Source organism: Amia ocellicauda, chromosome 4, assembly GCF_036373705.1.
Source record: "Amia ocellicauda isolate fAmiCal2 chromosome 4, fAmiCal2.hap1, whole genome shotgun sequence".
NCBI classification, from domain to species: Eukaryota; Metazoa; Chordata; class Actinopteri; order Amiiformes; family Amiidae; genus Amia; species Amia ocellicauda.
In genome coordinates, this window is record NC_089853.1 from 14019255 (window position 1) to 14032763 (window position 13509).

The 13509-nt window shown below is 33.4% G+C and overlaps 2 protein-coding genes across 3 annotated transcripts in view; one reads left to right on the forward strand and one right to left on the reverse strand.

Annotated features, from left to right (window-relative positions):
- ighmbp2 (immunoglobulin mu DNA binding protein 2) overlaps positions 1-337 on the reverse strand; it is a 37281-nt gene extending 36944 nt beyond the window's left edge. The window contains exon 1 of one of the 2 annotated variants that reach the window (XM_066701034.1): positions 196-337. The gene's annotated coding sequence lies outside the window, so the exon portion shown is untranslated. The remainder of the gene's footprint in view (positions 1-195) is intronic. The other variant, XM_066701036.1, reaches the window with a different exon arrangement.
- A 214-nt stretch (positions 338-551) lies between these two features.
- On the forward strand, positions 552-13417 carry mrpl21 (mitochondrial ribosomal protein L21). The gene is made up of 7 exons (XM_066701039.1): positions 552-683; positions 5399-5459; positions 6167-6252; positions 9038-9201; positions 9682-9734; positions 10603-10706; positions 12571-13417. Exons 1-7 carry the CDS (start codon positions 587-589, stop codon positions 12633-12635), a joined length of 630 nt encoding a protein of 209 aa, XP_066557136.1. The 5' UTR covers positions 552-586; the 3' UTR covers positions 12636-13417.
- Positions 13418-13509: the final 92 nt, after the last annotated feature.

Here is a 13509-nt window from a genome sequence, read left to right on the forward strand (position 1 = left end):
ATTAATACGACATACTACTACTAATACGAAGACGTTACATTGTAAGTAACAGATACCTATCGACACGGATGCATAGGTTAAACATGATTTAATGATATCGTTATGAATGATGAATATAGCTATACTAACGAGATATGAAAGACGACAACAATATCAAAACCACAGAACATAATTCAATATAAACAGCTGTACTACCTTAAACGGTTCTCACGTTAATACACATTTAAATGGTTTGTTTATTCTTTATACACGACCACAGTTGTAAAGATTATCCCGTTTCATATTTAAACGCTTGGAAATCACCGGAAACATCATGAGAGCTGGTACTACCGACTAATACTACGTATAAAACAAAGCAGAATTATCAAAGTTCCGGTAGGTCAATCTACAGTTACAAAAGTTCAAATAAAGAAATATAGTAATTTAACTCTTCATAATATTTTGTTTAACCATTTTCTTCCATTTCCTAATTCTAATTATTTTTAAATTGTTTAATGCATTTATTGACGTTGACGGAAGACATTGGTGGTGCACACAGTTATAATGAAGTGTTTCCGGTGTTTTGAGCTGCAAGTTGTAAGTAAAGATGGCGCTGTCTGTGGGGAAGAGTAGTGGACAAGCTTTGCGAGCATGCTTTAGATTGAGCGGACACAATTTCCCTTCGTTGTTTAACCCACGGACAGGTAAGTAATCAATTGGACAACCGATAACAGTTTACAGATATTTCGCTGTAGGAAGAGAAGAAAATATCTGTAGGCCTACACGATTACTTCGTGCAGAAGGGCAGAGGTACGGCTGCACAACTTTCAATGTCACACATGGCAAAGTGCATCTCGACTGACCGCAGGCATGTTTTTATTATATCAGAATGAGAGTTATCAGAGCATGTTATTATTTATGAGTACAACGTATTCGTATGAAGTGTACGAACTGAGGCCAATGTTGTGAGATACTTTCGTTCATGAGGTCATATTGATGTACTTTGCTTTTGTTTGAATGAGATCATATTAGTCTGGGATACTTGACGAGAAGATATTTGCTGTACAGTTAAGATTAATTAAATCTTCAATGTCTGTTTAATTGTGTGCAGTTAATAATCATTGACCAGATAAGTACTATTGTGGTGTGTGATAAAGTTTACTAGTACAAACATCCACTGAATTTCGTGGTTGTTTTATAATGAAGAAATGAGATCTGCTCTTTTTACCATCAGTGATTAACCGCAGTGGTGAAAAATGCAAGAACAATCGGTGTTTTACTTAGTGTAGTACAGAACACATAAACAGATACAGAAGAAGATGAATAGCTGAAAGAAATACTTGGCCTGATTCAAAAAAGAAACCACACCAAAAACTCAAGGCTAATGTTTGTTTTCCTATCAAAAACACAAACGGCTGCAGAGTTCATTTCTTACTGTTGTTGTCTATCAAGTTATTGGCATAGGTATGGAAGTGAATGATGAGAGTGCATCAGCTGTAATGTTTATTACTATATCTATGAATTCAATTTTACTTGGCATCACTAACAGCAACTTGTAATACTTATTTGTGAAAACATAATTCTGCATTAACTGTTTAAGTTCACCTTTAAACCTTATTAAATATAAGCTTAAATAATATACCCAGAATATGTGGTTCATAGCTTTTTGCTCATTGATAGTCTGTTGTCTTTATTAAGATGAAGTGTGGAAATGTACTAGTTGATAACAATGCTGTTAGCCTTATGCCAAGAATGTTTCACTATTTTGTTGCTTGTTTTAAAACATATTTGAAAACGATCAGATAAAAGGAAAAACAAAATAATTTTGATGCTTGAGTGGTTAATGCAAAAACACCTACTTATAAAAAATAATAAAATAAACACAAACGAGCCTCTTCATGTTTCATAAATACCTGTTGTTCAACTTCTCCCTTTTCAGTGTGTAACTTAATCAAGATTTTAAATGTATTTGGTATTTAACTTTTTGCCACACAATACAATATAAAGCACACATGCAGCTGAACTCAATTGACAATTTTTGCTATCATAAGAGGTTTAAATTGGTATTAAGCATTTAGGTAAATTAATGAGAAATCACAGTATCCACAACATTGGAAATTATTTAAGAAGAAAGCTGTCAATGCTTTGAGCACACACAGATCAGACAATTACCCACATGCATTTTGTTCCTGCCCCCCAATCTAACAATTCGTTCACATCACAATTACTCTCGCATTAGGGGCCTTAGCTTCCCAAGCTATTTGACTATTTTGAGATCTCTTCCTGAGTTTAATCCATTGGTCTGTCAGCTTAAATTCCTACTTCAGTCTCTTGAAATAGCAAGATATATTCCAAGTGATATTCAAAAACAGTGGGGGCTTTGATTTATCAATGACATAAAGGAGTCAATGCACAACAAGATTTCAAGATAAAAACACAGATTTTAATCTACAATTATACATGTTGAGTATCTGTCCTGAAACCTACTAATGTATTTGAAGAGACATTATTGATGTTTTATATAAACTGTATTATGTTTTATATTAACAATAATAATATGCAAACCAAGCAAAGTAAATGTATTATGGTAGCAACAACCATTTTGCAAGTTGTTCAGGGCATACCCTCTAGACATTCCTGTCAATAATGGAAAGGATCAAACTGTGGAGAGAGAGAGAGGGCCCACAGCTGTTTGTTAAAAGTCTGTTTGTGGACTTAATCTTTTCTCCAGATAGGCAGGAACTGTTTTTGTTAGTGAGCGATTGACAGTTGTTAAATGACAACCATGGGATCGGACCTTTCCTAGTATATCAAAAGAAGACATCTGTTCTTTGGATCCCACACCTCTTCCGAGGAAGACTACCATGAACATTACAAGGGTCAGAAATCTGACCTCAAGATAACACTCTGGCAAACCCCCAGTGACAGACCCACATGCCCTGCAATGTATATAAGGCTGTCCACTTCTGCTGTTCAATAAGTCTCTGCTGAGGTAGAGTGCTTCCATGTTGGGCCCCTTCCAGGTCTGGCATGTTAAATAAATACATTGTATCATCTATGCATCCAGACTGAGTTCTTCAGTATTTATTCCCCAGTTATTTAAGTATCTAATCTAATTAAATTTAATTTTTAGTTTTAATTATATATTTCTTTCCTAATTCAATTTGTAAATTACAGCAATCAGTTGGCAACATGGTGATAAAGGCTGAAATGTTTTCATATGTTATGCGTCTCTGTGTGCGTGCATGTGTGTGTGTCCACTATTGGGTGAAGCCCTACCCAAAATGTTTCCACTTGCTTCAATCTACAGCTTCTCTTTTCTATGCCACATTTGCAAAGTTTATGATTTCATCTGCCCATCTTCTATGTTGTCATCTCCTAGGTCTTTTTAAATCTTTTGTTATCCATTCAATAGTTTTCTTTCTCCATCTTTGATCTGCTCTTCTTGCAATGTACTCAGCCCATTGCCATTTTTACATTTTCATACCACCAGCACCAGTCTGCAATGTTGACACTTGGCTGATGGATGCATGTACTCATGTGATTTTCTCCATACTCTAGTCCATCAGTGTGACACAGCAGGAACCAGGATTCATCAGACCAGGCAATGTTTTTCCAATCCTCCAGTGTCCAGTGTATTTGTTCCTTAGCCCACTGTTGCTTATGTTTTGCAAAAAAAAGTGGAACTCTGTTAGGTATTTTGCAGCCATGCCCCATTTGTGTCAGGGTACAAAAAGTTGTGCATTTTTGTATGGGTCTTTCAGCACAAATGTTGTACTGGACTGTCAGTTGACTAATAGTATCCCGTCTGTTGCTTTTTCACAATTTGTGTCAGCCACCTTTGGCCTCTTCCATCAATGAGGTGATGAAGTGTATATCTATCTATTTATCTATCATCAAAACAATTGCCTGAGGTCTGGTGAATTGTTTGGAATTGAACCTATGCAGTTATACCACTGCAACATTATTATTAAACACATTTACATACAGCATATGTTTTTCTGATGATATTACATTTCTTGGCAGTGCCCTCTACTGTTTTGCAGGATTTAGGCCAAGTAAAGAGATATGTAAGATTATATCTTGCATAACCTGCTTACAATTCAAAACTTGTTTTGGTTTCACATTAAAAACCAACCTGAAGAACCTTCATCTGTGTTTGCTTAAAATATTTTAGTCCTTTAAATAACCCAAACAATTCTATCCTTGCCTTTTAAATATTTGTTCCATGATTAATTTGGTGTTTACTGGCTGAACTTTTAAAATCATTTTGCAAAAGAGTTGGATCAGTGTATAGGCTTACTTCTCAATTTCTCTAGTTCATTGATCAGATAAAAGGATTATCATATACCTTTAAGAATGTAAAAAAAAAAAAAAACCATGAAGCTACCTTATGTTTCACCAAAAATTAGCTTGTTCGCTCCTAGTGCAGTAATGGAGAGGTACAGTTTTGAATCCAACCGAGTTGTCTAAAGTGTATGGATTGTTTTTTAATTGAGAAAAAAAATATTGGAATTAAATATTTTATAATAAAATCTAGGCTATACTGATACTAATCCAAACTAATTTTAAATGTTCTTGAAATAGATAAATGTTTGCAAGTTTATAGGAGGTTTTTTTATTATTATAATTTACAAGACTCAATCTTGCTGCAAGCAGTCAGACATCTGCCCTGAATAACACCTCATTTCAATGTCAGAGAATCGTATTGACAATTAGTGTCGATGCAGCTGTTTAAAGGCCTTCAAAATATAATTATCTTTTATAGTGTGGTTTTGAACTACATTGTTTCCCAAACAACCTTTTGTAATTAAATATAGGTTCAGCAGAACACAAAAAAGCCAACCTATGTATTAGCAGAGGTACAGAGTCAGCTGAGCAGTGTCCATTGAGTCCAGTGCAGGAGAACGCCAGTTCAGTTATTTTTATGTCACCCTAAAATAAATGTTACTTTGTTTGTATATGGGAATTCTAGACCTTGAAGGCTGAGGGATGTTTGTTCTAAATGATAACTGGGTTGACACATTCTGAAAACGCAAATGTTTCAAAATCATAAATAGCCTAGAAAATGTAAGATTGACTTTTAAACCCTGTTGGACTAGGACCCTCCAGAGCCAAGGTTGGAGACCCCAGCTCAAATGGAACACAGATATGCAGAAGCCAGTTGTTTAACGTGCACAATTGGTCTTTTTTTTTTTTTCTCCCCTCCAATACCTTGGATGCATTAGTCCTTGTAATAATAATAAAACAATGCTATTTAGAAATGTATGTCCATGATTACTTATTGGCTTGGTGCTCATCAACAAATATATCTACCTGTTGTTTATACATGGACCTAAACTTGCTGAAGTCTGAATTGCAAATTTATAAAGTGGAGTTAATGTTTCTGATTTTTTTTTTTTTTATTATTCCTCTCAAGGTTCTTTATTTCCTGTCTTTGCATGTCAACAGAGTTCTCAAACTATCAAGCTGCCTAAAAGGTAATATAATCACTAATTTACATTGCAGATTGTTTTTGTTTTGTTACCCCACACCCACCCACATTTTTTAACATACCCCTTGATGCACCTTGGAAGTACAGTAAATTAAAGTAAAAGCTAGATTTTTTTATGATGACATTCCCCAGATTACAGATCTACATATTCAATATTAAAGGGATGTTTTTGTGGGGAAAATAATTTAGATTTAATGCAACATTTACTGCAATCACATTACCAATATTAAATAGCTTGCTGCAGCATCATTTATATGCCTTTCCTGGCTTTTCTGTGCTAGAGTGATAAAATGTGTTCTTTGTATTAATTTGTTATCTAGGTTAATGGATGTATGATCAATGACTGAAACAGTTTTCTGCTCAGTCATTATGCCGTTTTATCTTGTTTGGCCCGGGCTTTTAATAATTTGGTGAAATATATGTATTTACTATGTTAAAAAAAAAAAAAAAAAAAACGCTTCTCGGATTCAAGGTTCATTCTAAATGCATGAATTGTAACACGATTTGTGCTTTAAGCTTCCACCTCCTCAATTTTAGCAGACATCTAGTTTTTAAGTTAATACTAATATTTTATTTTATGTCAAAATGTATTTGATGGAAAACCTGAATGTTCTTTATGAAAGACTTTCCCTTTTGTGAACAAATCCTAGTGTACATAGAGTAGTGCTTCCTAACCTGTTTGTTTCTTGACAGCTATGTCCCGGAGACCTCTTTATCTAGACCACCCTGGCCAGAACTGTCCATCCCTAACCCTGAGGAAAGGTTGAGGCAACATCAGGGTAAGGCTTATTTGCATTTTAATTGTAGGGTTTTAGGGTCTAGAAAACATTTTCACAGTATTTTTCATCTTGAATGCCAACACATAATGTTGATATTTTACTGTTCCCTTTTAGAAACTTTTTTGACTCTACATTTTCAATAGTTGCTGATGCTTTAACACAATTAATGACAAAATATTGTAGTACTAATTATTCTCAGTGTATTAGCTACTAAAGTCTTCATCTTAAACAAATGCAAAATGTAAGCAAGAGCCTTAATATGAATGTATGATGCACCATAGGATGATCACACCGAATAAGTTATTCTTTCCTTTATAATTACATAAAATAAACATTTTGATAATTTATCTGATGCACATGTGAAGCAATAAGGTTGACATTAAATGTTTTATTTATAGTTGTGTTCTCTGTCATGTATTAAAATAATAATAAATAAATAACGGCAAACCTTTGAAGTGCAGAAAGTTTACACTGAATTCCAAAAGTAATGTTATTAACATATACCATCAGGTGGTCATGAAATGTTACAATCCACCTGTTCCTAATGTTCTTATGTCCTAGAGCCTTTTTAATATGTTTCAAGCTATAACCAAGCTGTTGAACCATTTCAGGATGGTGGGGAAAAAAGTGAACTATTTATGTACAGGAGTATGTCTATGAATGCATTACTGTGAATTTAAAATACAGAAATGAAAGATACTACGATTAAAATGTACATAAAAAAATGACAAAACACACAAAACGTATACACGCATTAAGAGGCACGTTAGATATTCTGCCCTACAGTCTAAACTTTAGACTGTATTAGTTCACATTAAAATTCAATCAGTCAAGCACCATCAGTGGAAAATCCACAATATAAACAGAAGAACTCCAATATCTTTCTGAAGCTCAATTAAACTCATGACAAAACAAAAACAGACTCTGCTTTGTTTTTCAGCCATTCATCCTCTGAGAAAAAGATAGTTAAAATAGTATCTTGGGAAAAAAAAAAACGTACTGGTTTTGCATTAGTCCTTAGAATAATATTAATACTTAAAAAAATGTAGGGCAACTCAAATGTGTATAATAACATAGAAATGCTTTTTCATTTGTAATTGGTCTAATATTTTTTCTGAAGGTCATAACCTTCTGCAGCATAGCCTTTTTAGGTGAATTACTAAGCTGAATGGGGAAACAAGATGTAACCTCCTTTGTATCTCCCCAGCCAGTACTTTGGTTCAAAACCAAGATGTATGAGTATGTACTTATTTCCCATGGTTTGAGTAACGGTATATTTCTAAAAGTAAAGACATTTCGTGCTTCAGAAAATATGTCCCAATTGTTTGGAAGTTTTACTTAGGAGTATTCCCTTCTTATGTTGTTTCTGAAGTGATTTGAATTAATTTTGTTATTTGACAGAATATGATGTTAAACCAATTAAACTTAAAATTTTGTTTATATTTTTTGTATTTTAAGAAAAAAATTCACTACATATAATTTGCATATAGTCCTAATTCGAGGGTTACAGTCTTATGATACAACTGTCCTTAACGGTGAGCACACAAAACGTGCAACATGACAAACTATCACTATCACAAGCCAAAAGGACGTTTTTACAGACTCCCCAAGTAGTCAGATATGTGCAACTATGTTAGTGTATATTTCAGTCTAAAAAAAAAAACTAAACATTATGACATCCTATTCATTATAACTGGGTGCCATGTATTTGCAGAACAAATTGTATGTATTTTTGCAGTAATTAGAGGAAACGCCCTGCTGCACAAATAGATGGTCTATAAACTACCATCTTGAAAATATCATTGTGAGGTACCTTGAATTTATTGAAGTGTAAATCTTTGTAAAGTACATCAAAAACCTACAGGCACAACAATTTATTGTCAGCAACTCGTGTGAACATTTAATACTATAAACCAATTTCTTGATCTATAGAATTGAAAGCACAGCTGCCAAGTGCCCCTACCAGACTTTTATCAGAATTATTCACAACATTTGAGAGATTACAGGGTAGACCTGAAATGGTGCACTCAAAAACAGTCTAAGTACAAGTACAATCTGATATCACTCTACAAAAGCAAATGTTTTGTATTTGGTATCATTGAAACACTGACAAGTATGCTCCCATTTAAGTGTCCCAACTTCATATTCAGAATCTTAACACTAAAGCCTACACTGTGTTGGGAGGATGAAAAAAAAAAAAGAACTATCTACCCAAAACAAAGTGAGTAGACAGATATTGCTTGTATAATACAAATATTAAAATGGCTGCAAAGCTCCATTTGGCAAGTTCAGTTAAGTGATGGGGAAAGTTATTGTCTGTGTTCCCTTTTCAGCAATCTGAAAATTGATTTACAGAATGGTGTTGCAGTTTTGTAATTGTGAAGCTTTGTGTCAACAAACAAAAACAAACAATTTTTCTGTCTGACCTGTATGACACATTTTTAAAAGACTTCTCTGTATTCTTCAGAGCAACCAGTCCTCATTTTAAGTGGGAAGCATTGTAGGTGACTTCACATCAAAGCGTTTCTAATATTTACAATGTTTTACAGTATTGGACTGCTATACGCTTCTCCCTGTAAACATCTCCCTTGATTATTGAGGGTGTGAATAAAAAACAGGTCATTTTGTTAAAAGTAACAATTGTCATTGTGAAGAGAAGGCTCTTCTTTACACCTTCAGACTTTCAGACCTTTTTTGTCTAATTGTATTTTGAGTATATGTTTTTATTTTTTTATTATTATTGCATGAAGTATAGGAAATGACTAATTTTTCTGTTTCTATCCAGCGGTTGTACAGAAGGTAAACGGCCATCTTGCAACAGGGGAGTATGGCAGACTATTTGCAGTTGTACACTTTGCCAGTCGTCAGTGGAAAGTAACAAATGAAGACCTGATACTCATTGAGAACCATATAGATGCTGAATGTGGGGAGCGAATCAGAATGGAAAAGGTAACCTGCAAGCTGTCCTTTCCTATATGTTGTTGGGCATTTACCCATGTTATATAAACGGATACAAACTAAGCTGTACAGAAGGAGCAAGGAACAATCAATCAATGGTTTATGAATATATATCCAGTTTACTGTTTCTCCCTGGAAAAAAATAAAAATAAACATTTTGCTGTAATGTGGTAATAAAACTGAGAACTGCCGTGTCTAGTGTTCATACATGCTGACAACCCCTTCCGAAATTAACTACAACATGCTTGTAATTTACCATTACCTTTTTATTACTTGTTTTCACTCTTTTGTTAGTGAAATTTAGAAGCAGTAAGAATGTTTTCATGTTACAGTTTAGGATCTTTTTTTTTTTTTTTTTTTTTTAATATGAAGAAATTGTTTACTGGGAACGGTCATCAGCTGTTTATCTTGGGGATGGTAGTATGTTGTCTCAATGGATAAATGGTGTATCTGTCTATTTGTATGTTCTAGGTAATGCTGGTTGGTGGAGAAGATTTCACTCTAATAGGAAGGCCAATTCTAGGGTATGTAGTTCCAACATAACTAATCATTTAATGTGTGTGGGGAAAAAATAAAATTGTATAAAACCGAAAATTCTGCATTGTATTCTCACTGCTTAGATTACATATTTAGCTTCTTTCAATTCAAATACAACCCTTACACATTATCGGTTAAATTATTGTGGTAGTTATTGTAACTAGAAAATCTGTTAAATGATGGCAGCAACCTCTGTTGTCTCATACATTCAGTAACCCCAAATATTAATATCAAAGAATTAGAATTGTGATTATGAAATGCACTTTCCTAAAATTAGAACAATGTCTGTAATAATAATAATGCTTATAACCTTGCCTCCGTCCAAGTTCTCACACATAACACTTTCAGTAAACTTTCAGCCTCTGGCTATTGACTCTTATCTAATATCATGCCAGCAAAATCATATAATATAATGAAATACAAGACCTGCAGAATATTGCAAGTATTGATATGGGCTGAATTTACCTGACCCACATTCAAACAAAGGTTTTATTGTGTGGTAATAAAACCATGATATGTGAGTCGAAAAGGCTAGTCCGAGTGACTGTTATATGTACCTGGAGCGGGCTTTTCAAGTATTTTACCACATATTGCTACACAAGTATCATCATAAATGTAATATAAAACACTTACCAGATCGAGAGAAAGCTAAAGGATGTATTGTTGTAATATTGCAAAAATCGGTTACAGAAGTAAAAGGTGGAGGATTCAAGTAAATAATGAAATTGCTTAATTTGTAAACACATTTTTGTAAATATTATGTTGAAGAATCAGTCTGACAACCATTATTGTGCTGTAGAACATACTGAACATGTCAGTTTTCTTTATATATTCTTAAATTTCCTTTAAATGTAGCCGGGATTTGGTGCGAGTAGAAGCCACTGTTATTGAGAAGACAGAATCCTGGCCTAAAGTACACATGAGGTTTTGGAAAAGGCACAGATATCAGAGAAAAAAAAGTAAGTTTATTTGAAACTAAACTGTGAAACACATGAATGTCCTCTCTGAACTGTCATGATAACCAAATCATGATTAAAGCATCAAGCACTCCATCTCTTATATGTAACTGCAGTTTTATTATATTGTAACATAAAACGTTCCTGTGGAGCTGGTGTGAGTAATCACCGTAAACATTCATTAAAATGTTAGCACTTGCTGGTTTTACACTCATTCTCATACGTACACAATATTCACAATAAAGACCACTTTAAACCTATAAACACAAACAAAAAATGTAAAGTCTAGTCTGTGCCTTTAGGAAGAAAAATATATATATATATTTTTTTTTTCATTCATTAGTACAAATGTATGGTTAAACTTTATTCTGATTTTTATTATGAATAATTAAGGTATAAGAGAATAAATAAGAGAGAGGATTATGGAGGTTAATGAAGGTTGGTTTATGCAACTCTGATTTAACTGATTAACTCTATGTTTTCCTATGTACAAAAGGTTAGCTTGTTTATTTTAATTTGAAATAAACAAGAACATTAATTCCTCATGGAAACGGAAATAGCAACAATTCCCTGAGTAACACACTCTGATTATACTGTACTCTCTAGAATCAAGCAGTTTTTCATTCATAGGTAGTAAAGGCTGAAAATGGTGCATCTCTACAGTTTAATACTGTCATTTGATCCTGTTAATGCTGTGTTTAATGTACGCCTTATTCCAATTTACTGCTGATTAATATATTCCCTCATTATATGTGGCCTGTTAAACCCTCATCTACAATTAGAATAAACAGAAGTCCAGTTGTTCTGTTTTATATTATGATTTTACTCTTCGTTAGGACATTTTTATAAATGTTTGCCTTTAATTGAAGAGTGAAAAAGGATTGGATTTAACCTTAGGCATGTTATGTCATGTTAAGTGCTGCAAGTATTTAAAATGTATTTTAATTAAAACATTAATTGCTCAGTTGTTTTGTTTACAGCTTGGTTTAAAACAGTTGGAATAATGCATCATAATTTTACATATGTAATAATATAAACGTCCAAGGGTGGTGAATACTTCCTATAGCCAGTGTGTGTATGTATGATAGTTTGTGGATGGTATCTATAGATAATTATAAGAAACCTTTCTTTACCTATTCTCCTATATTATTTTATCTGGATTTATTTCATCTTTATTTAGATTGTTAATGTATATAGGACTCCATTTGGAAAGCTTCCTTGGTTGTTAGGAGCTAATCACTCCCAAAATAATGTCCAGCTGTTTCTTAAATGATCCTTGTAAGGAGGCTTTAACTGGTTAGTTTGTTACAAATGCTCACGACTCTTTGGTTAGAGAGTTGCATTCTGTTTTCAATCATGATTGCATCTGCTCTTAATTTCTAGTTGTGGCCTCATTTAATGACCTCATTTAATTATTGATCTTGAAGCAGTCCTTTGGGGTTGACTTTCAGTACATGTGAGGGTTTTGAGTACTTCAGTGAAATTCCCTTACAATCTCCCCTATTCAAGACAAATGAGATGTAATTCCTTTTAATCACTGTTTGCGATTACAAATTATAACTTGTGGGTGGCATCAGGGAATATTTAATCCTTGTAAAAAAGAATAATGATAGTGTATTATTATTATCAAAATCTGTAAATATATTTATATTTATAAATATATTTATAATGTGCAATTTGATCAAATTCAAATGCTGTGGTCAAACAATTGTCCTTGTGCAAAGGAGATGTTGTAATGTACAGTATCTTTTTACATTTTTTTGCTTATAGCTTTTTTTAATATTGAACCTTTTGTGCTATGTTTTGATTCTTTGAGTGAATTAGCACCAATATTTTCTACTAAAATTCTTCTTTTTCTTCCTTGTAGTTATTGTGCAGCCACAAACAGTACTCCGGATCAACACAATTGAAGTTGCGCCAAGCTTGTCCTAATTGTCTGAGTTAGATATCTTGGAGACAAACTGATGGAACATGTATACCATATACACTTCATTACCAAAAGAATTGGGACAAGTCTGCTTTTCTACAGGCCCTACCTTCACCTTAATGACTTGCCATCCTGTAGATGGATGCTCAGAGGAAAACGGTGTAATTTCTAGAGCACAGTTTCAGTGTAACAAGAGAAGTTGGTCTCTGCAGTCCTCTTAATTATTCACATTTCCAATTCATGTTTTATGAGATTGAGGTCAGGATTCTGAACAGGCAATTTCATGTTTTTCAACACTCTTCTCTTTGAAATATTTTGTTACATTCCCATGTTTGTAACGTTGCAGTAAGGTGTTCGTACACACAAGGGTTCTCGCCATAATATTTCATCAATTCTGGCATTACTCTATTGTCTGAAATATTAAAATGCGTACTGGTGGGCATAATGCACACACACATTGACTTGATTTGAGACTGTAGAGTGCAAGCCTGTCACATTAGTTTTGGTAATCTAGTGTTTGTTTTATATATGTATATAAACTAATGCATATGGATATAAAATGAGTTTATATATTGTACCAGGTACTGTAACAAAAGTTTTTTTTTTTTTTTTAATATTACAAAATAATAATTTAGGACCTCTCTATTATAAAGATCTCAAACTGTAAACAGCTTTTGTTTTGAAGGTGCATTAGCCTACCATTCTCCTGGTAAAACTGGTTATTTAACTCATGGGTGTTGCCAGTTTGATCCACATCTCCATTTCAAATTAAATTGAAAAAGCAAGATATCCTAGCATATTTCTCCTTTTAACATAAATACAATTCAAACAGACCTCTATTTTTTTCCAATTTTTGTTTAACACATGGGAATCTTTAAT

Bases quoted from the DNA above. Each gene is read 5' to 3' on its own strand.
- mrpl21 (XM_066701039.1), top strand. From the start codon at position 587: ATGGCGCTGTCTGTGGGGAAGAGTAGTGGACAAGCTTTGCGAGCATGC. The intron at 5,460-6,166 runs GTAATATAATCA...GTTTCTTGACAG, and splicing joins ACTATCAAGCTGCCTAAAAG to CTATGTCCCGGAGACCTCTT. The intron at 6,253-9,037 runs GTAAGGCTTATT...GTTTCTATCCAG, and splicing joins AAGGTTGAGGCAACATCAGG to CGGTTGTACAGAAGGTAAAC.